Source organism: Pygoscelis adeliae, unplaced genomic scaffold, assembly GCF_000699105.1.
Source record: "Pygoscelis adeliae isolate BGI_AS28 unplaced genomic scaffold, ASM69910v1 Scaffold389, whole genome shotgun sequence".
Taxonomy (NCBI): Eukaryota; Metazoa; Chordata; class Aves; order Sphenisciformes; family Spheniscidae; genus Pygoscelis; species Pygoscelis adeliae.
Genome location: NW_008825568.1, coordinates 391,599 through 416,429, shown reverse-complemented (window position 1 = coordinate 416,429; position 24,831 = coordinate 391,599). Strand labels below are relative to the sequence as shown.

Here is a 24,831-nt window from a genome sequence, read left to right as displayed (position 1 = left end):
GGCGGGATGCCAGTCTGCGGGCGTGGGTCAGGGTCAGTGGGGCCCACGGCCAGGCCCAGGCACAGTCACACCTGCCGCTCAGCAGGAGCTGTAGCTGTGGGCCAAGCACTACAGCCGCCACCAAAAGCAAAGGTCTCCAGACCACCTTGCTCTGCAAACGGAGGAATATAGCCATTTGTACACATGAGAAAATGACGACATGCTTCGTGAGGGTACTGTCTGGAACCCAAAATATAAAAACAAAAAATTAAAAGGACATGATTTAGGTGATCACAAAGGTGACGTAGGAGAGGCAAATGTGAGACCCTTTGTATGACCTTACAGTGAAGGCTGGGAACCAACACAGAGCCTGTGGCATGTGGTAGCTGATGAAGAGGAGGACTGTATAAAGTCTTTTGGCATGTGAGAGTAGAGGGGAGACAGATGCCTAAGGAACAAGTAGTAGTGGATGCCTGTCATCAGGGGACGAGGCAAAGACGTTGCAGCAAGTCCTAGAAAAAGTGGAGTATGGAAGAATGGTAAACAAAGCATCTGAGAGCATAGATCAGAGAAAATGGAGGGATACAAAGAGCTTCTATGACCTCTTCCCTCCTCTGTGTCTTTTAAAAGCCTTTAAGCCTGGCTAAAGTTGTAAGAGTGTTTCATCTTCCCAGATTACCAAGGTGATTACAATGTACTATTTATACTAAGGCGTACTCTGAAAACCCAGTCAAGGATCATGAACCTTACTCTGCAAAATGCTGTGTAAAATGACAATCCAAATTCACAGGCCACATATCTGAGAGTACATAAAGAAAAAAATACAGTGGGTAACCGGGACTTCGGATGCTTTTAGATTTCACCTCAAGATCTTACGTATTCTGGGTTATGTTTTAGAGAGGAACAAAAAATTGTATCTGATACGCCACCTTCACAATCTAGGTATTATGAACAAAACACGTTCATATAAAATGCACTAAATAAATTTTAATAAAATATAAAAATTATACAAAATATGTTTAACATTCCCACCCAGTAAACGTAATCTTTTGATTCTGCTTTTGTAAATGCAGAAACCCAGCTTTCAATATTTTCAAAAAAAGGGAGCTCCAGTGTTGCAAATTGCTGTATAAACACAGGTGGTTCAGGAAGACTGAGTTTTGTGCTTGTAGTTCGCCTTTTTCATAGCCTCATCCTATTACCTACTAGGCTATACCAGTCCTTCTCAGGCCCATAAAGGAGATTTTTTCCTCTCTAATTTGGCTAACAGCAAAAAAAGATAACAAAACAAACAAAGATTAAGAGGCAATTTGCTATGTGGTGCATAGCCAGGTTAATAAAGAGAACTCCTGCTGGTAGCATATTCTTAGTGAGTAATGCACTTCATTTAGCTCAATTACCTCGACCAAGAAAATTACCGTGCTTATTAGTGCTTGCCATCCTAGTTGCAACACATCAATTCACCAAGTAGATGCATCTTAGAGAAACTATGTCCTATCACATGAACAAAATCTCAGCACCCTGGTGAAACAGACCCAGTATCAACCCTCTGCAGAGTCTCCAGAAATCCTTGATTACTGTAGGAACACCAGGGACCCAAAAAGATGACACTCATGGCACTAAACTCCAATCGACTTGAGATAAAGTGAAACAAGGCCAATACTGGGCACTTCTGAAAAATCCCAGTTTAAACATAGTTACAAGCATATTTTATAAAGAGACTAATACCTTTCCTTAGTTGTTTCCAGCTAATCACTGCAGTACTTGAAACTGTAAACAGATGGAACGTATCCAGCACATTTTGTAAGCCTGACTGAAAAGACATTAATGTATTAAAAAATCAAAATACTTTTCTTAGCACTTACATTCCTTCTTCTTAGGTCTTTCTTTCAGAGCTTGTCACTTTTAGTGCTTGGATTTGAATTTCTGCAATGGCTAAATTGAGAACGTGCAAATTAAATAGAAAGGTGATGGTGTGCTGCCTGTACCAAAATGGATTAAACTTGCTGTAATCATTGCTGAGATGTATTTTCCTACAACCTTTAAATTCTGTCTGTTCTGCAGGATGCAGCTACCCATGCTATTTAATGCCATTCACTCTGCATGACTATCAAGTAGGTAGCCTGAAGTTAAAAAGGTAGCCAATTCAGAAGTTTTTCTTTGAAGACTAAATGAAGCAAGTAAGGGGACAGGAATGTCATTATATAGACTGAAATGCTGCTTTTTTTTTTCTTTCCTTGCATTATTTTAAATTATATATTCATAATATTAATATATATTTATTTCTGACTGTATAAATGGGAGAAATTATTTTTTTACAATATGTAAGAAAACAAGAGTATAGTTTGTCATACTTTGCCACTGATGTATTTCTTTAATTAAAAGCATTTTGTGTAAATCCTCCATTGACATAACATTTTTCAAAGTAAGAAGATACTTTTTTTTTGAAAGAAGAAATGATAATTTATTTAAAGTATTATCTCTGCTATTATCTGTTGAGTCAGTTGTGGGGAAATAAGCAAAGCAATGAGCATTGTGACAGGTACACTACTGTGTAATATAATTGCACCAACCAATTACAAATATATCAGTGTCTTTCTTCATAAATCTAAGAGACAAATAAATCAGACATAATGTTTATTATCATTTAGTAAAGGAAAATTGATTTTTATTTCACGACTAGTGTAAGTATTCATGCCTATAATTAATCTTGTCCAATACTTTGTATTAAAATACCCTGTCTCCAGTTACTTACTCATCTTCCAATTATTAGCTATTTAAGATTAAAACATCCCATTTTGTGCAGCACAAGAGAACAGAGTAAATGGTGACAGGAGGAGATAGGAGGATCAGATGAGGAGTCAAAGGGTTCTGGCAGCCCAGTCTTATGCAGTGACCTGGATAAATGATACTACAGAAGAGTTGTGTCTTCTCCCTGTGATGATCTGTCGTCCACAGGGAATTTGCCTGCTTTGTTGCTGAATTTGGAAAAGAATGTGGCAGGAGCCTGCAGAAGGGGAAAGGATGGTCTTAGATAGCGGTAACTGGAAGTCAGAGGAATAGGTTCTTTCTCCCTCTCACCAAGTTTCTTTGTGATACTAGGAAAGCTGCATGAGTTCCTGCACAAGTGGCTGTATAGCAGTTTACCACTAACGAGGGTAGAATTGCAACAAAGTTGGTTGCACCAAGCTAACTTTATGTAATTAGCATAGGCAACAATAGTACATGGCATGAAGTTCAGTATATTGTGAAAGTCTGCCAAGATTCCCCATAGTGGAGCAACTTTAGTCGCCGTGCAAGCTGAATCCATGCCACCACTTCCTTGTCTTTTATTTTTACCCTTGCTAGTTGAATTGAAGCTTCCTGAAGCATATATCAGCTAAAAGATTCTTATTCAGGTACTCACAGCTCTGCACACTGAAAGTTATAAAATTAACTGATATTCTTAGTCATCGTACAATTACTGAAATTAAGTTTTTCAAATTTGAGACACTTTATTGCAATTTTTTTTTTTTAAATTCACTATGGGAAATGTTATAGTGTTTTCATTTTAGCTTTTTATTCCCTGCATATTAATAAAAACAGAAGAATTGAAAGTTTGAAGAAGGATTTGTGCTGTGCTCATGAACTCTGTACAGCACTGGATCATACTCTGATTAAGACTTTTTTTTCCTTAGCCATAAATTATTATATGCTTATGTAAATAAGTTATGAGTTTGCATTTAAATGTGTTTTAATGTAACATATGTTATGTGTATATGATAAGAAATATCTTTAAAAATTCCTGATAAGAGGCAAATGCCCCAGACAGATTCGATCACTTACAGAGAAGAAAGCCCCAATGGCACAACAGCACCAGATAAGGAAATAGTTATTATTAACTTATTATCGTATGGTTCTTTCTTAGAATATTATACTTTTGTTCTAAAGCTATCAGTGTCAGAAATTATGCTGCCCTTATTTTTTACATCATAGTAAATATCCGGTGCCATTAAACGACTTTATATCACCAGTAACATTAAAGAAAGGTGATTTTTCAAAGATAATTGATATTTTCAACATTCACCTTACTTTCTTTTGCATAGTTCATACTGCAAATTTACAAATTAAAACAAAATCTTATTCACATTTTAATCTGGTACTTCAGTGAGGGTTCCATGTGTTCAGCATTGAGACAGACTTCTCCTTAGAGGGTACTGTAAAGAAGATTAGAGGATTCACAGCCTGTTGCGATTGAATAACTAGGAGGATTGTCAAAGAAGCTGCTGTGACAAACCTTTGAAATAAACAGGAGGAATGTCATGCAGCCTAGATGATTAGATTTCAGTCTGCACTTCATCAAAAAGTTTGTTCTGAGTCCAATGCCAGTAGATAACTCTGAAAGACAGTGGCTTCCTTGAACATTGTTGCTTCTACATCCATTTTGCTGTATGAATACAACATGAGATCTGGGAAATGGATGATCTCTGCATTTTGTTTCAAGAACAATTGCTTGGGACCAGAACGAGCATAATTTCTGGACAAAGACTCTGAACTAAGGGAAAGTCATGAATTCCAATGGAAAGTTTTAATTACATGGTGTCCGCATGAAGCTTATAAATGCTTATGGCCTATTCTTGCTTCTATATATAACCAAATCCAACCCAAGTATTATTATATCATTATGTTTAAATTAATGAAATATGCAAGAAAATAGATAGTAGGACAAAAGTACCATCAGTTTAAATTGAAATTGCATTGTGAAGAATAACTCTATTCAGGATAGAATAACTATCCTGAAATAGAATGAAAATAAAAATGTATTTTTTTCTTTTTTATTGCAAAGAGAAGTTGATATACTGCCAGTATTTCAAAACATGCAGCAAATAGAGAAAGACATAATCTTCTGGCTCACTAAAGATGGGTCTCTCTCAAACACTTTCCCTCTTAAAAGAAGAGATGACGGGGCAGGGGAAGATACTTGTTTCAAGACTGCTAATGAAAATTAGAATTTAATTAAGAGCTTTTTGAAATGCCGTGGGATCTAATGTGTCAACAGTTTGTTTCAAGACTGTAAGATAATATATTTATCTTACAAACTCACTTTCTTAGCACTTGAGCTGTTGAGATTTTTGGTAGTAGTGGACCCGGTGGTACCTATATAAGTTGAGTAAGTCACTCATTCACTTTCCAAATCTTTATATATTTCAAGTTTGTTTGCTGAAAAGGATTTCCTGTCATGCTGCATCCATTCTCTTACATTCTCAGGAATCACTGCCTACAATAGTTTTCATGATCTTAGCTAATATAATCTTGAAGTCTGTCATGCTTGTTTCAACTGTTACCCACTCATATTAGAAGGCCGTCTAGAATCCCAGTCTTAGAAACTTTCTTCAGACCTTTAATTCATATTAATTTGTGGTGTTTCTATTCACATTTATTCTTATTAAAATACTGTTCCTCAGCTCAAATACCTCTTTTCCCTGCGTGGTTCTCCACCAAAATTTGAATTTATAGACAACGATCCTATTGCCTCTCAATCTGTTTTGCTGTCTTTTTTAAAGCCAGGTTCCCAGTAGCCTTGATCATTCTTAGACATTTTATACAGTTTCCTACGTGAATTCACCTTTTGAATATAGCTGGTCAGAATAACTCTCACCGTTGGCTTATATACCAATATTAATGCTTCCTTCACTGCCAATATGTCAGATGCATTCTAGGGTTACATTTGCACCAGTGTTTTTCATAACCAGATTACAGTATGGCTCATAGGCACCCTGTTGTTGACTAAAAACACTTGGATATTTATCCTTTTGTCATCTGTAATTGATGATCCCACCATTTACCAAATAAATTCTTACAATTTCTTTCTAAATGCATGTCTGCATTGTGTAGCATTAGATTTGTTCTCGTTTCTATTACTTAGTCTAAATAATTCCATTTTTCCTGTATAGGAATCAGTCCTACTTTTTAAACTTCCAAATCCAATGTCTTGTCAAACATCATTAGCACACTACCACAGTTTGTACCAACGTCATTAAAGAAAATGTTAAAGCTCACTCCTAAAACTCCACAAGCTTCCTGTGCAGGTAAAGGAGAAGGATAGGCTCCTTTTGCAGGCAATTCAGAGCAGAAACCTATCAGTAATTCTGAACATCTCCTCAGAGAAGCCTTTTATTGACTATAAAGGGAGCATAATCCGAATAGTTAAAGTTAGCTTTTTGGAATACCCCTGTTCCTGTACCAATCAGATGACTAACTTTTTTTTTTACGTTCTGGTTTTGGCTGGGATAGAGTTAATTTTCTTCCCAGTAGCTGGTACAGTGCTGTGTTTTGATTTAGCATGAGAATAATGTGATAACACACTGATGTTTTAGTTGTTGCTAAGCAGTGTTTATACTAAGTCAAGGACTGTTCAGCTTCCCATACTCTGCCAGCGAGGAAGTGCACAAGAGACTGGGAGGGAGGATAGCCAGGACAGCTGACCCAAACTGGCCAAAGGGACATTCCGTACCATATGACATCATGCTCAGTATATAAACCAGGGGGGAGCTGGCTGGGGGCAACGTCGCTGCTCAGGGACTGACTGGGCATTGGTCAGTGGGTGGTGAGCAATTGCATCACCTCTTGGGTTTTGGGTTTTTTTCCCTTCCTGCGTTTTGTTCCTCTCTCTCTCTCTCTCTCTCTCTCTCTCTCGTTGTTTTACTTTCTTCCGATTCTCTCCCCCATCCCACCGAAGGGGGGGGGGAGGGTGAGCAAGCAGCTGTGTGGTGCTTGGTTGCCAACTGGGGTTAAACCATGACATTCTGTCACAGAGAAACATTAGGTTTCCTAGTCATTTAGGATGTGTGAGCTTAGACTTGGAACTGGGGACAGATAGTGGGTTCTGATTTCTATAACATTACCCACACTGGGATTGTCAGCGCAAATTGAGGATGTGTTTTTGAATCAATACCTTTCATGATGCCTAGAACTACATTTTTCTATCTATCTCACTGAAATCTTTCTTAGCTATACCATCATGTTTTGTGGACATTTGTATAGCTATGCATTGTCATATCCTTCTGAAAATTGGTTATTTGAATTAGAGGTTCTTCATAATTTATTAAAGACAACAAATTATTTTTTCAAGACACAGGTTGTAAATACGATCATAAATCACAATGTCAGTGCTCAATAAAAGCAGTAAATGTTCTATTGCAAGATCAAGAATTTTATTTCCAGGTAGATAGGAGAAAGTTTCTTAAGAGCTGCAAAAAGAAGGGTTATAACTAAAATCAACAAAAAGTGGTATGGAGTTTTTTCAGGCAGCAGCATACTTTTATGAAATACATTTTCTCAGGGGTCATCTGGTAGATAAAAGATGGAGTTGAACTCAGGTATTTGGTGTTCATGGCCAAAAAGCTAGAAAGAATTAAACTTTAGATTGCAACTTAGAAAAGGGTAAACTTGATTTATTCTGAAGTAAGCTACTGCATTTCTTGATCCCTGTTTTGTTTGAACTCTTAACACAGAAAACTTCAAAGCCACAGTACTTAACAGATGTTACATACATTAGCACACTCAACACAGTATTTCCGTGGCCTGTTCTTTCAAGGCCATTTTCTTCCATTATGCTATAGGTGTCTAAATCTTTTTTCTTGGCATGGGGAGAATTAAGGCACTGTAGTTTTATTCACTAAACAAACAAGTTAAAACCTGCAAGTTAAAAAGATAAAACCTACAAATTAAAAACATAAGAAAACTACATTATTATTATACTTCTGTTGTTACATATGTTACTATTGTTAAGTAAAATATGTTTGAGGTAATAACAAAACTGTGTGCATAGTACATGAGTTGTGGTCCTGACTTTTTCATTTCCTCGGCCATGTGAAATTATTATGTCTGCAGGGAATAAACATTTCCGCTCTGTAAAGGACTATATGGTGTAGTAAGTAATATAGACCTAGGCCTATTGTAACATATTGCACAAAGGTCAGAGTTAAATTTGCTTAAAGAATAACATATGAGCTTAGAGATAAACCCTAGCACTCAGCACAGCTCAGCACAGAAAACCGAAGGCGAAGTATCTTTCTGCCCAGCCAAGCAGTGTGTTAGTAAGAGAGCAGATTTACCTCCAACTGTACAGATCTGCCCCTGTATGGCACAAACTATTCAGCTATATAACACAGGCAGAGACAAACCAGGAATTGATCGATATCCACAAGTTTGATCACCCTCTGAGAGCTTTCATACAGAGAATAAAACCAAAAAGAGCCCGGTATGAAATCAATACAGTCTGTAATTATAACTGTGAGGTGAGAATGAACATAATCATGGATTTAAAATGAGGCATTATGTCCTTAAGAAAGCATGCTAAAAACATAAGTCAAACTAACCTTTCTCAAAGGCACAAGATCTGAAAGTCTGAGGAGTAGCAAACCAGAACCAGAAAACATTGCAATGTAGTATGATGGACAAATTAAAATTATTAAATGTGGTCTCTTCAAAGAGAATTACCTTAGCAAGGTCTCTGACCTGGAAAATGTACTCTTGTTCCTGCGGCTGTCATGTTCTGCTGGCAGCTATGTGTTTATATATATGAATTTATAAAACATATGTTAATAGAGTTAATGAAAAGTTTACCACATGAAAGAGCACACACATAAGGAAAGAAACATCACCAAACAAAAAAGAGAGGAGAAAAAGAGGAAAGCACATCAACTCTGCTGGGGAAATCATCTCAGGCCAGTCAGGAGGTGCTGAGCCAGACCCTAAGTTCCACCAAGTGTGCTGCATGCAGTGAAAGGCAGCTGCACAGCACTGGTGTCAGGCATTCGTGGCAAAGCACCACCTAATGCAAGCAATGGAGTGAAGTTTGAACAGGCTTCGTTAGCCGAGGCGTTTTAAAGTGCACCTCCACATGAAGCACAGGTACAATACACATCTTCAGATTAGCAGTATTCAACATGCAGCCTCCTCCATCTGTATTGAACAGAGAAAATTTAAAGTAAGCATTTTGTTACTAGGAAATAATAGAGGAGGAGATAATGCAAAGCAAATGAGAAGTAGGGCAAAGAAAATCAATTTCTCATCAACTCTGGGGTGAATAACTTTAAACAAATTCACATAGTTCCTAATCAGTACCAAATAACAACATGATTCCTTTGGGCTACACTGCAATGATAAAGCACCAAATTCATGATAGAGGATACTTTAAATTTTATCGGAAAGGCTGTGAAATAACAAGAAAATCCCATGCATCTTACAGTTTATCCCTAGAAAGCAGATAAAAGGGGCCTTTGGCATGACACTTGTGATAAGTGTATTTTACTATAAGACAGCTAACGCCCTGAGCAAATACAGGAGCAGCAAAGAGTAAGAATTATTTGAAATTTTTTGCTTAGAAGCTGAAAAACTAATTCTGACATGTTGGCTCAAAACAAGAATGGATTTCATTACACTGCAGATGGCCTGAGCAAAGGGAGTAGGTGACGCAGAAGAAACTGTGCTGAAATTACAAAGTATATTAGAACTGCCTGATTAATCTCCTGTCTGGGGAGTTTTAAGAAATAGACACTATAGAAAACTTAAATTAGAGGAATGATAGCCACATACTTCCAGACTTCTGCTTCTTCTGCTTTTAACAGCTTAGCTCCATTTTATCCAATGATTTTATTGCTGAAGGGTTTTCACGTCCTTAAATCATACTTCCTTGGGCACCATGATATGTGTTGTGTCTCCAGAAAACTGTGCTTCTCAAAAAGCTACACGCATCCCACTCTGACACACTCCTTTTTTAGTTACAGCTCCTTCTGTTAGGAACTTCAAAGTAGGTTTAGGTCTTGAGGAGACATGGTGTTTATTCAAAGATCACTTTGGAGTGTTTTTTATTTCTTCCATCGAGCTCTCCTGCACCAGTCACAGCCATTTCCAGCCAGATCTGACACCAGTGTGTGACACCAGCTGAGAAGTGTTGAGTCTAGGATACAGAAGAAATCCTGTATCCTGGTCTCCACAGAGAAGAAGTCCAAATGCATGGCCCAGCTGCCAGCTGGGTGGTACTCCAAAACAGCCCCAGTTTGCATAATCAGACACTAGCAAGTGATTGAGGATGAAATTTCAAAAGAGCTGATGAAGAAACACCTTCAGCTAGATTTTCTAATTGACTGTGCAGTATGAAAAGATCCTATTAAAAGCATTAGTTTCGGTGCAGAATGTGAGAGTGCAGGTGTTTGGAAATGAGCGGTCTGCAGGTTTGAAGAAATGCTGTGAGTGCTGGAACATCAGCTCAGTGTTACTATGACCCTGAGTAAACATGCAATGGGGAACTTAGAGGAAACAGAAGGCGCTTCAGCAAGAACACCATTGTTTTGCTTCCACTTGGTAAAACATGCATTTTTTTACTTCATATTGGCTGATATCCATTACAAAAATGAGAATAAATCAATTTTCCCAAGATTAGGAAGCATAAAGTAAGCATAGTTTCTCCTCCCCTACCTGCACATCACAGTCTTTAACTCAGTTATGTCCTGTCATTATTAGGATGTTACCATATAATAATGAGCACATTTGTATGCACAGATGGTAAGAGCATGCCTTGTATCTTAGTGAATACGCAGGATAAGCTCCAGGCCTTAGATAGCCACAGAAGAACTTGGTGAAAAGCAGCGGTGGGAAGTCATTACTGTAGTGGGTTATACAGAGCGCAGGGTACAGAACCTCCTCTGCCTGAAGTATCGTGCAGACTGCTGCGCATAGTGAGCAATATCAGTTGACATAAGCAGGAAGCAAGAGCAATTAACTTAGGTGTCCACTTACCATTAATTAAGTGATGTGAATAAGCACTGTGGCCAATAAAGACCCAGTTTTCATGTCTCACTTCTGCTCAGAAGTAGAAGTAGCACTGTTTCCTTCCGGTGCTTTCCAGTTGTCGTGGTTTAACCTCAGCCGGCAACTGAGCACTGCGCAGCCGCTCGCTCACTCCCCCGTGGTGGGATGGGGGAGAGAATCGGAAGGGTAAAAGTGAGAAAACTTGTGGGTTAAGATGAAAACAGTTTAATAGGTAAAGCAAAAGCCGTGCACGCAAGCAAAGCAAAACAAGGAATTCATTCACTGCTTCCCATCGGCAGGCAGGTGTTCAGCCATCTCCAGGAAAGCAGGGCTCCATCACGCGTAACGGTGACTTGGGAAGACAAACGCCATCACTCCAAACGTCCCCCCCTTCCTTCTTCTTCCCCCAGCTTTATATACTGAGCATGACGTCACATGGTATGGAATGTCCCTTTGGCCAGTTGGGGTCAGCTGTCCTGGCCGTGCCCCCTCCCAGCTTCTTGTGCACCTCCAGCCTTCTCAGTCGGTAGAGCATGGGAAGCTGAAAAGTCCTTGACTAGTGTAAGCACTACCTAGCAACAACTAAAACATCGGTGTGTTATCAACATTGTTCTCACCCCAAATCCAAAACACAGCACTGTACCAGCCACCAGGAAGGAAATCAACTCTATCCCTGCCGAAACCAGGACACCAGTACATTAAGTTTTTTTCCTTTTGTTTTAATTAGCACACAGAAGCCAACACCTTCAGGTTTCCAGACAAATGGGTATGCTGGTGCCCAACTTCAAGAAGTTGTCAGAAAAATGCGGGAAAGGGCAACAATCTATAAGGAAAAGCTGAAAGACCCAGTGCTGTCCTCCCCTGAAGGCAGTCCTACAGCTTGTAAGTGACTCCAGAAATAGCTGTGCATTTGTTGAGTTTAAAGGTGAAAATTATTTTTCAGGAACACACAATACTGTGATAAAATTTTCAAGTAAGTATAACGTGTTTACCCACTGAAATGGATCAGTTTGTGCCCACTGAAGTCAATTTATCCGTATTAGTCTACAGTAAACCACGTCCTTAGGTACGAGCCCCCTTTGAATGGCATCACTAAAGAATTTGGGGAAAAGATCCTGGGCAATGTCTAGAATCATCCCTGTCAAGCAGGTTTATATATTTTGAAATAGTTCTCAGATACATTTATTCATAGGGATGAATCTGAAACATATGAACATACATATCTTATGAGTAGATATTAGTCACTCTGAGATTAGATCTGCTGTGTAAAAGTAGATAAAGTTTTAGCCATGGCAGCAATCTTCCAGGCACGCTGAGGACTCTAAGTACATGCTTCGAACAGAGCAAACTCATCTGAAATTAATTAAATATTTACTTTTGACAAAAAATGAAACATAAAACAAATACGATATTTTTCCCCTTTAGAGGAAAGTTTGACCTTTTTTCTTTTCCTTCTCACAAAGAATTGAGTGTGGTAATTTTATATTCTGACAATTTTTAGAAGCTGTTTATTGGTTACCTGTTTTTTAATAAGCTGGAAAAAATAGTGCCCGAAGTATTATAAACTATACCAGCTGATAAAGGAATTACTTTTTTTTTAATTATTTCTTTGCTCATTTACCTTTTTTGTTCTCTTTGTAGAACTTACAATCATTTATTTCCTAAATCATTACAGATCCAGTTTGTCAGTTTACTGTGTAAATAGGATACTGTGTATCCTACTCAGAGGTAAAGCCACCAGAATTAACGGGACAAACATGTGGACAAAATTGTCCTGCCCAAAGATGGAAGAACTGGGCTCAAAGGAGTGCCACAAGACTTTTGTAAGCCTAGAAACATACAAAACCATAGGCTTCCCACTAGTTTCACCTGCTGCACCTTGCATATCAGTTCTCAGGAGAGGGGAGAGATTAGTCCATGGCACAGACATCTTTTCTTATCTCCATCCTAATTGCAGGCATTATTTGCAACAGTCATGTAAAGAGAAATGCCCAGTTGCATTAATGAATGCTGAATTATGAATTGCCTTATTTCTTGTCAGTCTTTTATGGCATTAGTTGTGGGCACTGTGCAAGGAAATACAGTAATATATATTGCACTCTGTAACATGAAGTGCCCTGTTCTTGATAGAAGATTTACATGATTATATCAGTGGTGATTTTATTGTCCAGTCTGTTTTCTAATGCATTCAGTATTATAATTAATTGTAGCTTTAGTCACTGCCAAGCATTTTTAGGAGAATTTTTAACATGATGAGGCTCTTGTACATGTTAAAACAGGGTGTAGTAATTGAGCCATTATTAAAATGTCACCCTTTGCGGCATCCTATGTGGCTAGCACCATCGAAGAAGAAGCCTCCACCCCCACCAAAAGAAGAAAAAAAAGAAGAAAAGAAAGAGGATGCAGAAGCAAAGCCAGAGGAGGATCATTACTGTGATATGCTGTGCTGTAAATTCAGAAAACCTCCACTGAAAAAATACATGGAGTATCTGCAGCTACCAGACAGCATAGACTCATACACAGGTAAATTAAAAGCTATGCAATAAAATGGGGTAAAGGCATATTGAAGTGATCTAGTATTACATAGTGCCTGTGAGTCACCATAAGATCCGCATTCCAGTTTGCAACTCAGAGGGACGCATAGATCCTGCCCTAAAGAACATTTATTCCAAACAGAGAAGACATGAAAAGTGACAACAGTTGTAAAGATATTATGCACAAAGCTGATATGCAAACCAACCACAATTAAAACCCTGGTCTTCTGATTCTTGATCTAGAATTTGTCCCATTCATTAGGGCCAAATGATTCTTTTGTCTGTTGTAACATACACCAGCAGCATGCAAAATGTATCAAGTTTCTTCAGACGCATTAAATTCTATATGCCCTCATAAACTCATCTTTTTTCCCTTTTGCAAATTCTTTGTGTGACTCCTCATTCCAACCTATATCACTTCAGCAGCCTATGCCATTGAAAAAGGGAGAACGGTAGGTTGCTCTGTGCAGAAACATTCCTGGAGACTGCAGTAGATTAAATGTGTCTAACAGAATGAGAAAAGATTCTAAGTCCATGCCTGTAAATTCAATGTTTTTTCTTTCAGACCGCCGTTACGTAGCGTGGCTCATGCTTGTGACAGTCGCCTATAATTGGAATTGCTGGTTTATTCCCCTTCGCTTTGTGTTTCCATATCAAACCCCAAGTAATATAATATATTGGTTTACCATAGACATCATTTGTGATATCTGCTACCTGTGTGACTTACTGATTTTCCAGCCACGAGTGCAATTTTTAAAAGGTGGAGATATAATAGTAAGTATTGGAAGTGGGATTTCCACAGGTAGTAGTTGTGTGTTAAAGTACATTATAGAAATTCCCTCTAATCTGACACATTTGTTCCTGCTATGTCAAATCTATGTAACTTTTTTATTTATCAAAGGATACCTAAGTTCTTCTTCACTGACTTTCCATTATCCTATTTTGGAAGAAGAAAACATATCCACCGTCTACATTCTTAAAAAAAGAAAAACAGATTTTAAAGTAACAGATGAAAGCAGTCGGAACAGGCATAAAGCTCTTTCTCACCAGGAGTAAACTGGTGCAGCTTCACTGGAAGCAGTGATTATATGACTATGTACTCATACATGTCTGCATGGGTTTGTATTTTAGTGTGTGAAACTTTCAGCTTTCTATTCATCTTGTGCAGGAATCATAGTTGAAGACAGTGCATGTTCTGCTAGGGCTGGACAGAATATACGTGTTTTATTACAGATTGTGAGATTGTGGGGTTTTTTGCCAAAATCAGAGCAAATCCCTGTAATTTCAGGATGCTTTGAAAACAATTTATTTGACATATTTTATTTTGGGAAAATATGTACATTCAATTTTGCTTCTTGCTACTTTTTTTGTGTAATCTATTTACAGAAAAATGCAAAATCAAACTCTAAGCAAGTATATGAAAAAAAGCAAAAGCTTGCCCTTTAAGATATCAAAAAGCCATCTAGAACATTAACTTTTCTCTAAAATCTTCCCTACTTTGGATTCTAGAAGAAAACCTAATGCAGAAAAAAATGACTTTGGATAACTTCAATGTGACACTACTGTGCCCAACAGACAGAAAATTCAAAATTATGTGTCCTCAAATGTAACTTGGAACTAGCTTTAGTTCAGTGCTTTTACATAAAATTTTACACATTGTGCACATAAGATATTATTGATACCTTTACAGAGGAATCTCAGATAAAACTGTGCAAATATAGTTTGGATAGGTATTAAATGCAGTGCAGTGTAATGTATTTTTCCATGCCAAGACATTCAGTAACCGGCAATCTTGCCTAAATCCTACAAAACTCAAGTTTTATGAACAAGGTTAAAACGCTAAAGTAGGAAGCTTACCTTGTATTTCCCTTGAAGCTGTTTGTACAATTCATAGATTTTAGTGCATGAAGAGATCATCTACTGTCTGATCTCCTGCATTTAGTTTAATGCTTAAACTGATAATAGTGAAAAATTGGCATGGAAATATCCTTAAGATTTTTAAAGCTATTTGTAGTGTCCCTGGTATAAATACAGAAAGTGTAATAATAGATACATTTCTTTAGATACTTGTGATTACCCTTTCTTATTAAGGTACTAGCATCGGTTCCCATGGAGAACAATTTAAAAATAAATAGCTAATCATTACTAATGAATGCAATGTTGATTATTATGAAGCTAATAATGCTAGCATGTTAATGCTAGCTTTCAAAGAGCTAATTTTGTACAGCAACATCACAAACATTCTTTGCAATTTTTCTTGGAACTACTGCAGTCAAATGGAGTTTTTGGCCCTGAAATTGAAGGGGGTTGGGTCAAGCACCAACTGGTACAGATGTGTTGAGAGGGAAGATTTGTGGGATAAATGTAACATACTTTGCTAGACCAACAACCAGGCTTGAAAAAAATCAGACAAACCCCAAACCTGATTTTTTCAAGTAGGTCTAATAAAATCTGGTCTAATGTAAACTGGTCTAATAAAAGTACTACTACTTCCTACAGATATTTCTCCATTTGTACTTTTAGACCACGATTAATATAACTGTCGTCATCCCTAGTATCAGAAGATAATTATTATTATTGCTGAGTAGCAGAGGCTCGTTCTTGACATTCTGTTCTTGACTATGCCTTTTTCTCCTTTTGTTATCACTGTAGTCAGACAGAGTGGAAATGAAGAAATTCTACCACAGCTCAGTGAAGTTTCGGGTAAGCAGATCCTGTGTTACTGATGTCAATATGTAAGTTCTGGCTGTAGGATTTCACAGAATTTTTTTCATTCACTGAAAATAACTGTTGGTTTAAGAACATCACCAGAAAGCATTGGCTTGATAGCATGTCAGTGCTCACCAGCTGAAGATTGCCATCTTCATAAACAGTGTTTAACTGTAAAACATAATAACTATAAATGCAATTATAAATATTAATTCTGAATAATAAAAAATTAATAAAATAGAATTAATAAAATTATCTGTTTTGGTAAATTTGTGTGAGGTCATCCCCGCACACACTGAAAGGCAATAGCACAGTTTGCCAGAGATTCATTAAACAAAATAAAAAGTCTTGAAGTTAGATGATAACTCTGTTTGGTGAACTCTTATGCGTGGTACTGAATAGGTCATCATTCACACAAGTAAACAAAAATTCAAACTAAGATTTTTGATGCTCATTGCACTTTGTAAAAAAAAAATGCATTTGATTTAGGAAAATTGTTCCTTTTGTTCCTAAATATTGCTTTTGCCAACAGAGGATAGGTAGTCTATTGATTTCCTGATATACATATAGCTCTGTGACACTGAGCCCACATCTCTGAAATCTCAGTTATTAGTCCCTCCTCTTCCGTAAATACTTTTGCACCTGCCTTGTTTCAGAGTTAAATTTGTCTCAGTGACTGTACAGGCAAGTGAGTAGGACAGAGTCAAACTTACTGCAAGGAAACTAAGTGGATATGTATGGTTTTATTTTAAGTTCACACTTGTAGTATGTTTAGTGCTCTTGATTTCTGCAGAAACTACTAAGGGTTGAGTGTTCTCACCACATGCAAGATATAGACATAATCTGGGAATTTGTCATATGATTAAGTACTAATTAACAGTTACTGATATTAAAGCACTTCTGACTAAATTTTGCCTCCTCTTAGACGTGTCTGAGAGAGGAAGAGAGGCCATAAAAGGCTGTTTGTCCTCAATCAATTTTTTGGTTTGCTTTGCTTTTTTCACAGAGTTCAGGTATTAACTGCATCTTACTTGCATGGAATAAAAGCTCAGTACTGCAGACTAGTTGCTGCCAACACAAGTTATGTCTCTCAGGGCAAAGGCATTTCTGATTACAGTGAGATGAAGCCTATAGTTCCAGATCCCTCTTTTGTTCCCAAACGATATCAGCAACAGAGAAAGGCATCACAGGATCTTTAAAAAGGCAAAGCCGAGTTTGCCACAGCTTTCCTTCTCTCCACAGAATTCTTGGAAAGAATAAAGTAGGCAGATAAGAAGAGTAATCACACAGTTGATGTACTGCAGGGAGATGTTGAAAATCTTAGTGATATGGAAAGAAGCAGCATCCAAATATAACAAAAGACAATATCTATTAAAAAAAAAACCATCCAAACTTATCATCCTATGATGAATCTGTTGTTTGGAACACATGGCTTCTGCAGGTTGAAAGCAAGGAGTCCAATTCATCGTGTTCCTCCAGATTGTTTTAAGCAGCCTGGTTTTAAAGCAGTAGGACTACTAAGAAGTGCTTGTGGAGTGCTCTCCCCACCTCCACTCACCAGCCACATGCCTACCATTTTAGTCTTGTCAGAACTATAATTGAAATAACAGAATGTATTAGTAATCAAATACCTGAAATACTTTTCATAATCCCCATGAAACAGATGAAAATCTCAGGCACAGGGGACTTAAAAGCAGGGCAGAGCAAAGCTGTTGGTGTTTTCAGAGATAATCTTGCCTGCCAGTACTTTGGAAGTTAGGGCTTAGCATGCTGACTGTTCAAATATTATACTCAATCATGGTTCAATCTAAGTAGGTTTTTGACAGCAAGTAAATGCATTATGATTATTGTGAAGTTTAAATTGACCTCTCTGCTCTTCAACAGCTTGATGTGATATCAGTATTGCCGTTTGAAGTGTTATACTTCTTCTTTGGATTTAACCCAGCATTTAGAGCAAATAGGATGCTAAAGGTAAGATCTGTGTTAGTGATGGATGGCTAACCACACATAAATGTTTTTACAATCCAATGGAAAGTTGTTTATAATATCTAGGAATATGAAATTTAGAAATTGGAAAATATCTTCAGGATAAGCTACAACATCAATAAACAAACCAACAAAAAATACAAGATATAATCTAGCCAAATGAAGCCCTTATTCTCTCATTTTTCTTCTGACTTTATTATTTCCTACTTTCAAAAGGTGTTTTGTGATTAAGGCTGGTTTGTTTCCATTGTTTAAATTAGTTTAATCTTAAATTACCTGTTTAGTGTTCGAAGATCAGAAAAAAATTAATTTAAGATTACTAATTAATGCCAATGTATTTTCCCCTTCTGCTGGTAATGTCAGGTGCTTAAAAGCAAGGAAGGGAATTTTAAGGACAACATAAACTGTACACAGCATATTTAACAAGCATAAACCCACTTTTGTTATCGAGTCCAAAGACATCAGGAGTTGTGCAATGAAGGGGCTGAGAAAGGATTAGACAACAGCCCTCTCCCTGCATTTCATGGTACCTAGCAGGCCACTCTGTGGCTAAATACATTTCCCTTCACACAAGCAATATGTTGACAAAGAATTGGCTTTCATTTAAAGTTGGAGGGGGAACAAGAACTCTGAGACTAAAACGAGTTTTCAACAAAACTTCAAAATTCCATAAATCAGAACCAAAACAATATGAAAGAATGAAAAGTTAAACAGTACCTCCTATTAGGCAAACAGACATGTACTGAACAAAAACAAAGAAAAAAGCTACCTGCAAACATTAAGGGCTATCACTAAAGTAAACTACAAATAATTAACAGGAGGAATTCAATACAGCAGCAATTGTAACTACATGGTATCGTCTAGTATGTGGTTGTTGATACATATGATTATTCTCATACTGAGAATTACTGGAATTTCAGAAAGAGTAAAAAGGTATTTTTATGTGCGTAATTCTCTCTGACAAAGTTGCCCAAGCAATTATATATATTTGAGGAGGTAGAAGTCATTCATCTGCAGCAGACTGACCTAAACAGCAAGGTTATTTCTATAATCAGATTAATGGGACACTCAACACCCAAAACAATGTTCAACTCAATTTTCATCTTTGCAGTTCACCTTTTAGTTAAATGTTTAAAGAAAGTCAGACTACTGAAAAATCCATTATTTTCAAAATGTGTATGTGAACTAATGTCTGTACTATTAGAAAAAGATGTGTGGTGAGGAACAGTGATTGGATTACTTTCATTTGTTTTCCATTCAGCATAACACATTCTTTGAGTTTAATGATCGTTTGGAAGCTATCCTGGACAAAGCATACATCTACAGGTATGTGCATATTAAACTCTTGTAGCATGCAAAGCTTGGCACAGTATGCATTTCATTTGATTTCATGACTTGTCAGTGAAGCACTGGATGGAATATGATACATCTTTAACTGTTCAATTTAAGTTTTTAAAATATCTCTTTTTATTGTAATCATTAAAATAATAAATGTAAAACTTCACTCCTATGAAAACTAGCTCAGTTCAGCTGGCCTGGTTTAGGCAAAATGTTCACCAGACTGAAGCTCCTGACAAAATTTAACTGATCAGAATTATCAGAAGTTTCTTTAGTGAAAGAGCTAAAGAATGGTTTCTTTAGGTTGCTAATAGCAGTGCCAAATCCTCAGTAGCTGTTTATTTGTATTTAGTAAGAGTCATGAGCTTGAGCCTGTGTCAACATTTTTCTTCAAATATGCTCTCACCATGAACCTGGCACATACAGAAACTTGATCCTCCACTGCATTGACTAAACTTGGGATGAGAATCAATTCAGCACAGATCTCAAATAGTGATTATAACTGTTGTCTGCTGCACTGTGTTCTCACCTTCTGCATTGACTAGAATAATACTGGAACCAACTCAAACAGTCCATGGACATAAGTATGGCAAGTTTCATAGGCCCCTCAGCAGTCAGTGATGCTGCTAAGACCCAGTGAACCCATCTACTGTGTCACCATTATTGTCATCTACTGTCAGTGTCACCAGCTATAGTTTATCCTGTGCAATTCCTACACTGACAGATTTTTTTTTCCCTGTCCCAGTTTTGAGGCATGTATTGTTCCTGTGTGCTGCTGCAGCAGAAATAACAATCTGTCGTTTACCATCTTATTCTATTTCAGAGATTATTGCACTTAAATGGTTGACTTGGTATTTATACATAACAAATGAGATATTTTATGAGATTTAGAAACTAGTTAATTCAAAAAGGAGTTTGAAACATCGTCTGTTTCATATTTTCATGTACCTGCAAAATAAAACAAAACTTAGAAGTTTGAAAGTTCTGCTAAAGTATTTCTGAGATGCTGACCTCCACAAAGCTTACTCTTATGTTGCCCTCTCCTTTCACTTATTGAAGAGACTTTTGTGGTTTGGGTTTTTTTTTTCTTTTTTTAAATTCTTGTTGGTACAAGAGAAGGCTTGTCTGAATTTCCACAAGATGAAGAAATTGCTTTTCAGTTTCTGAATCACTGCCTCCCTATCTTCTCCAATTTCTAATCTCATTTAAAAAGAATGAGTTTTCATCTCTCTTGCTTATATTTTTTTAAATTTTTCTAATGTTGAGAACTTTTTAAATTAATTAATTAATTTCCATATTGCTTCCTTTTCTTCGGAGTCATAATTCAATGACTTTTCTGTATCTCCTATTGACAGTGAGTACTGGGAGATATGGATTTTTAATATAGATGGTTTTGAATTAAGTAATTAGTTTGTATGTAACTGTAATTTTGCGTGTATATGGCTTTCAAGGAAATGGGAACAAATTAGCAAACCCATTTTCACCTAGATAGGCAGTTTTACAAGGGACAGAGTTTCACACTATATAAAAGTATGGAATGGGAAAAGGTTCTTTAAAGGGCAATTTGAGAATGAGATGTGTATATCTTCAAACTACCCTAACTTTGAAAGATGTGATGTTGATTTGTGTGTCAAAAATCAGAGAAGGTGCTCATTTAGAAATGCTAAGGCACACACAGAGCAAGATCTCACTGGTCCTGTAAAATGTATGAAGTAGCAGGAAAGACCGAACCAGTTACTCTGCAAAGCTGTTCTGCCTTGTTAGTTTAGACAGTTTTGTAGCATGGTATTGGTTGAGTGCCACATCTGTGTGTTGCTGCTTGCGTCTTTGTTTCCTGGTCACAAGCCCACTTCCATTTTCCAATATTAAATCACTTGCAGAATGTAAACTGCAGAATGTAAATATTACAAATTGAATCCATTTTCTACCTCATACTCTTAAGAGGCCAGAAACCTGAAATGTGTGAAATAGAGCACTCTTCATAACTAAAATGCAGTTTTAAATCCGGCTGAAGATGTGCAGAAAAATAATGGTAGAGCACATGGACTTCAATATTGCTCAGCATATATGGGGTTAACAGTATTGATGCTTTCTTATCTATAGGCTTTCCCATCAGTGCATTGCTAAGGTTTGTGGTAGAAAAAAAATGCCTGCATACTGTGCTACCAAAATGTTATATTTTGTATTTGCAAAAACACCTATTAAATGTCATGCCATGCCCTGATACAATGCTTTAAAACATACTTCAGAAAACACTGATTCTCTGTTTTTGAGGTGCTCATTGGTAAAAACAGAGATCTTTTAATTGGCTTGGCAGAAGGCATTAGGGTAAGGAAAGAAAAAGGACAAATGGAGAAGAGAGGTTGTTAAACAGAAGAAAAGTACAAATGGGAGCTAAAAAATATAAAAAAGATAGGCTGTTTGTGCAAACTACTGCATTTTATTTGAATGTAACAATGTTGTTTTGATCTGAGATCCTGGTATGGTCACCATTTGAGTGATAAGGCACCAATTAACTAGATAATGTCAAACTAAACTTCTACACAGCAAGTATATGTGCTTGGGTGGATTCTTTTCTCAAACTCATTAGTTTGAGTTTGTAGGAATAGAGCTAGCAAAAGTTACTACATCTTATTTACCCATTGTGGTAGATTTAACATGTGCCTAGAGAAATATAATATATATTGTAGCAAAGGCTTCCAGAACCTTTACTCAGACCTCAGGAGTCCACTTGCATGGATTCAAACTTGTGCACAGACCTGGCATGGTCAATATTGCAATATTACTAGATCACATCAGCTATCTGCTGTTCTCAATAGCTTGCAACCCTAAACAGAGCTGTCCTAGAAGCACACCAACATCTAAACAGAAAAGTGGCATTCATTTGTCAACATCCTAAAGAAGAAGAGTACACATAGGTAGATTGCTCAATGGCATGGAAAGGCAAAAGAGGGCATGCAATAGTACCTGAAGAACCAGCAAAGGAGTGCATAATACAGAAGCAATGACAGAGATATTATCTCCCATTAACTTAGTTTATAGACCTAACTTAGAACTTATTAAATTTTCATAAAACCACACACTCAGTTATTATGCACTGCAAACTGCATTAAGTTCTAGCTGTAGCAGATAAACTCATTATGTACCAGCCTCCCTGTGTTTAGGAAAGTCCTGTATTTTTCCTGCTTATTTATCCCTTGCCTGTATGTATATTTTAATGGAGAGCTAAATCCAGGAGATCTTTCTTTTGATCCCCATGCACTGAACAGAGGATATACAATGAGGTCATTATTGTATTAAACAGAAAGCTGCTTGGTGCTTAAGTAGTTCATCATTGGTGTTCTTCAAAGAACTGGCCATAAGCATAAGAACGGGGATTAGGAATGATATAACTCCTGCTGTAGCCACTAAATCATACTATTTGGCGGATCTACTGCAGGCTTCCTAGCACGGCTCTTGTAAAGCAGTTCATTTCTGACCTCAGACATTTCTTGGCTGTGGTTCACAAGTTTAGAGCCTAGCTTGAACAGTTTGGCAAACACATTAACCCTCTAGACTCATTAATATAGCTTCAAACTTCTGTAAATATTCATAGCCAATTAAAGAAGTGGATTATAAAGTCCTCAGGGAACGAAAATTTAAAAATTACCCTGTGTCAAATGTTCTAGGAAAGATATTTATTTGACCTTGGACAAACATGAGAGACATGTAACTGCCAGCTATTTTTTCACAGAGTCAATACAGGTGGGGAACTCCTTAGTGGATGCTTAATATAAACATTTTTGATCCAAAAAAGCAATGGGTTCCATATTAAAAGGAAGGAAAAAGTCAGTTGTTTTACAGGAATCTGTTGACTTTTATAGGGTCATTCGAACAACTGGATACTTGCTGTTTATCTTGCACGTTAATGCATGCCTGTATTATTGGGCTTCAGACTATGAAGGACTTGGCAGCACTAGATGGGTGTACGATGGCAAAGGAAACATGTAAGTCCTTTTCTCTTGCAAGAGATTTTTGTTGATTTTGTTCCTTCCTGCATCCCCCTCCTTTTCCCATGCCTTTGCTTGCAGGGTATGCCCTTACTTTACAAGTGCTTGGATAGCAAACTTTTAGCGCCATGACTTCTGATTAGCAGCTTTCATTACTAACACATATTTGGAGGGCAGGTGCAGTGAATAATCAGTTTACCACTTTCAGCTTTTAAAGGTTTATGAGTCAGTGCTAAGCACTAACTTAATTAAACATTTAGAAAGCAACAAGGGTCATAAATTAAACTGACTGATTACATATGCACATGGGAACTGTTAGAAGGATTGCAGAACAATCCCTCAAAGGAATCAGAGGCACAGATTTTTTTCCTGCCACACAGCATTGTGTCATTAAAATGCAACATTTTAGTCCCTCTAAACACCATGGTGATTGGTCTGAAAAAATTCCACCCACTTTCTCTGATCTTTTGAGAAGGTCATGCTTAAACATGTGGCAGAGTGTCTCCAGTGGGAAGGACTGGATATTGGCATGCTTTTCCACAAACTCCTTGTGACAACAATAGGCTGAGTGCCAAGTAAGCGACATTCATTAAGATGATAGAGAGGAAGCAAGAGAAAATACCAAAGTCATAATATATTTTGTGTGTAGTTATATAAAAACATATTTAGTAGGTTCAGAAGTATGAATGTTCATTTCTTTCAAAGGCCATAATATAGTTAAAGCCACAGAAGCTCAATTTGTTCATTAATTGCTATCTTTGCAAAACCGCATATAATATACTACTGCTGTCATAAATCACCCTTTAAACAACTTTTCACGTTTCTCCTGGAGACATGCTCCTCTTGCTTGTAATTTTGCCAGACTTCACAAGTTTGGTGTGAAGTCACTATCTTGAAGGGTAGGAAAATAGCCTTTGAGAGTAAAACACACTTTGTGTAAAGCAGCGTTGATTTTTTTATAATTAGGGTTCTCTCAAAAAAAAAATGACATGGCTGAAGTTTCCACACACCACTAAAATACGCAGCTTGAATACTGCAGCCAGACACATGCAAGCAGGCTCATGGAGCTCAGTGGGACGGTTTATGTAAGTGAAGTTATACACAGGTATTTATTCGCAGGATCAAGGCTTCCAGAAATCTGACAAGAAAAATACAGAACAAATTTCCATTATAGCTATTTTTGTTAATGTCATTCTTGGGAATACTTGCCTCATAATTAAAAGGAAAGTAACTAAGACTGAGCAACCTGAAAATTCTTCCCTTTTTCAAAAACTTCTCCTGCTGTGTTGCCCCATACAATGATGTCATCAATGTACTGCAGGTGTTCCGGAGCCTCACCCTGTTCCAGTGCAGTCTGGATCAGTCCATGGCAAATGGTGGGGCTGTGTTTCCACCCCTGGGGCAGTCGGTTCCAGGTGTACTGGACGTCCCTCCAAGTGAAAGCAGACTGTGGCCTGCACTCTGCTGCCAAAGGGATTGAGAAAAACGCATTAGCAATATCA

General features: G+C 37.3%; 1 protein-coding gene across 1 annotated transcript in view; it reads left to right on the top strand.

The window, feature by feature from the left end:
• Positions 1 to 13,025: 13,025 nt before the first annotated feature.
• CNGB3 (cyclic nucleotide gated channel beta 3) overlaps positions 13,026 to 24,831 on the top strand; it is a 39,537-nt gene continuing 27,731 nt past the window's right edge. The window contains 6 exon segments of the mRNA XM_009332525.1: positions 13,026 to 13,296; positions 13,873 to 14,085; positions 15,964 to 16,010; positions 17,901 to 17,987; positions 19,264 to 19,328; positions 23,204 to 23,326. Coding sequence (XP_009330800.1) covers positions 13,026 to 13,296; positions 13,873 to 14,085; positions 15,964 to 16,010; positions 17,901 to 17,987; positions 19,264 to 19,328; positions 23,204 to 23,326 — 806 coding nt within the window.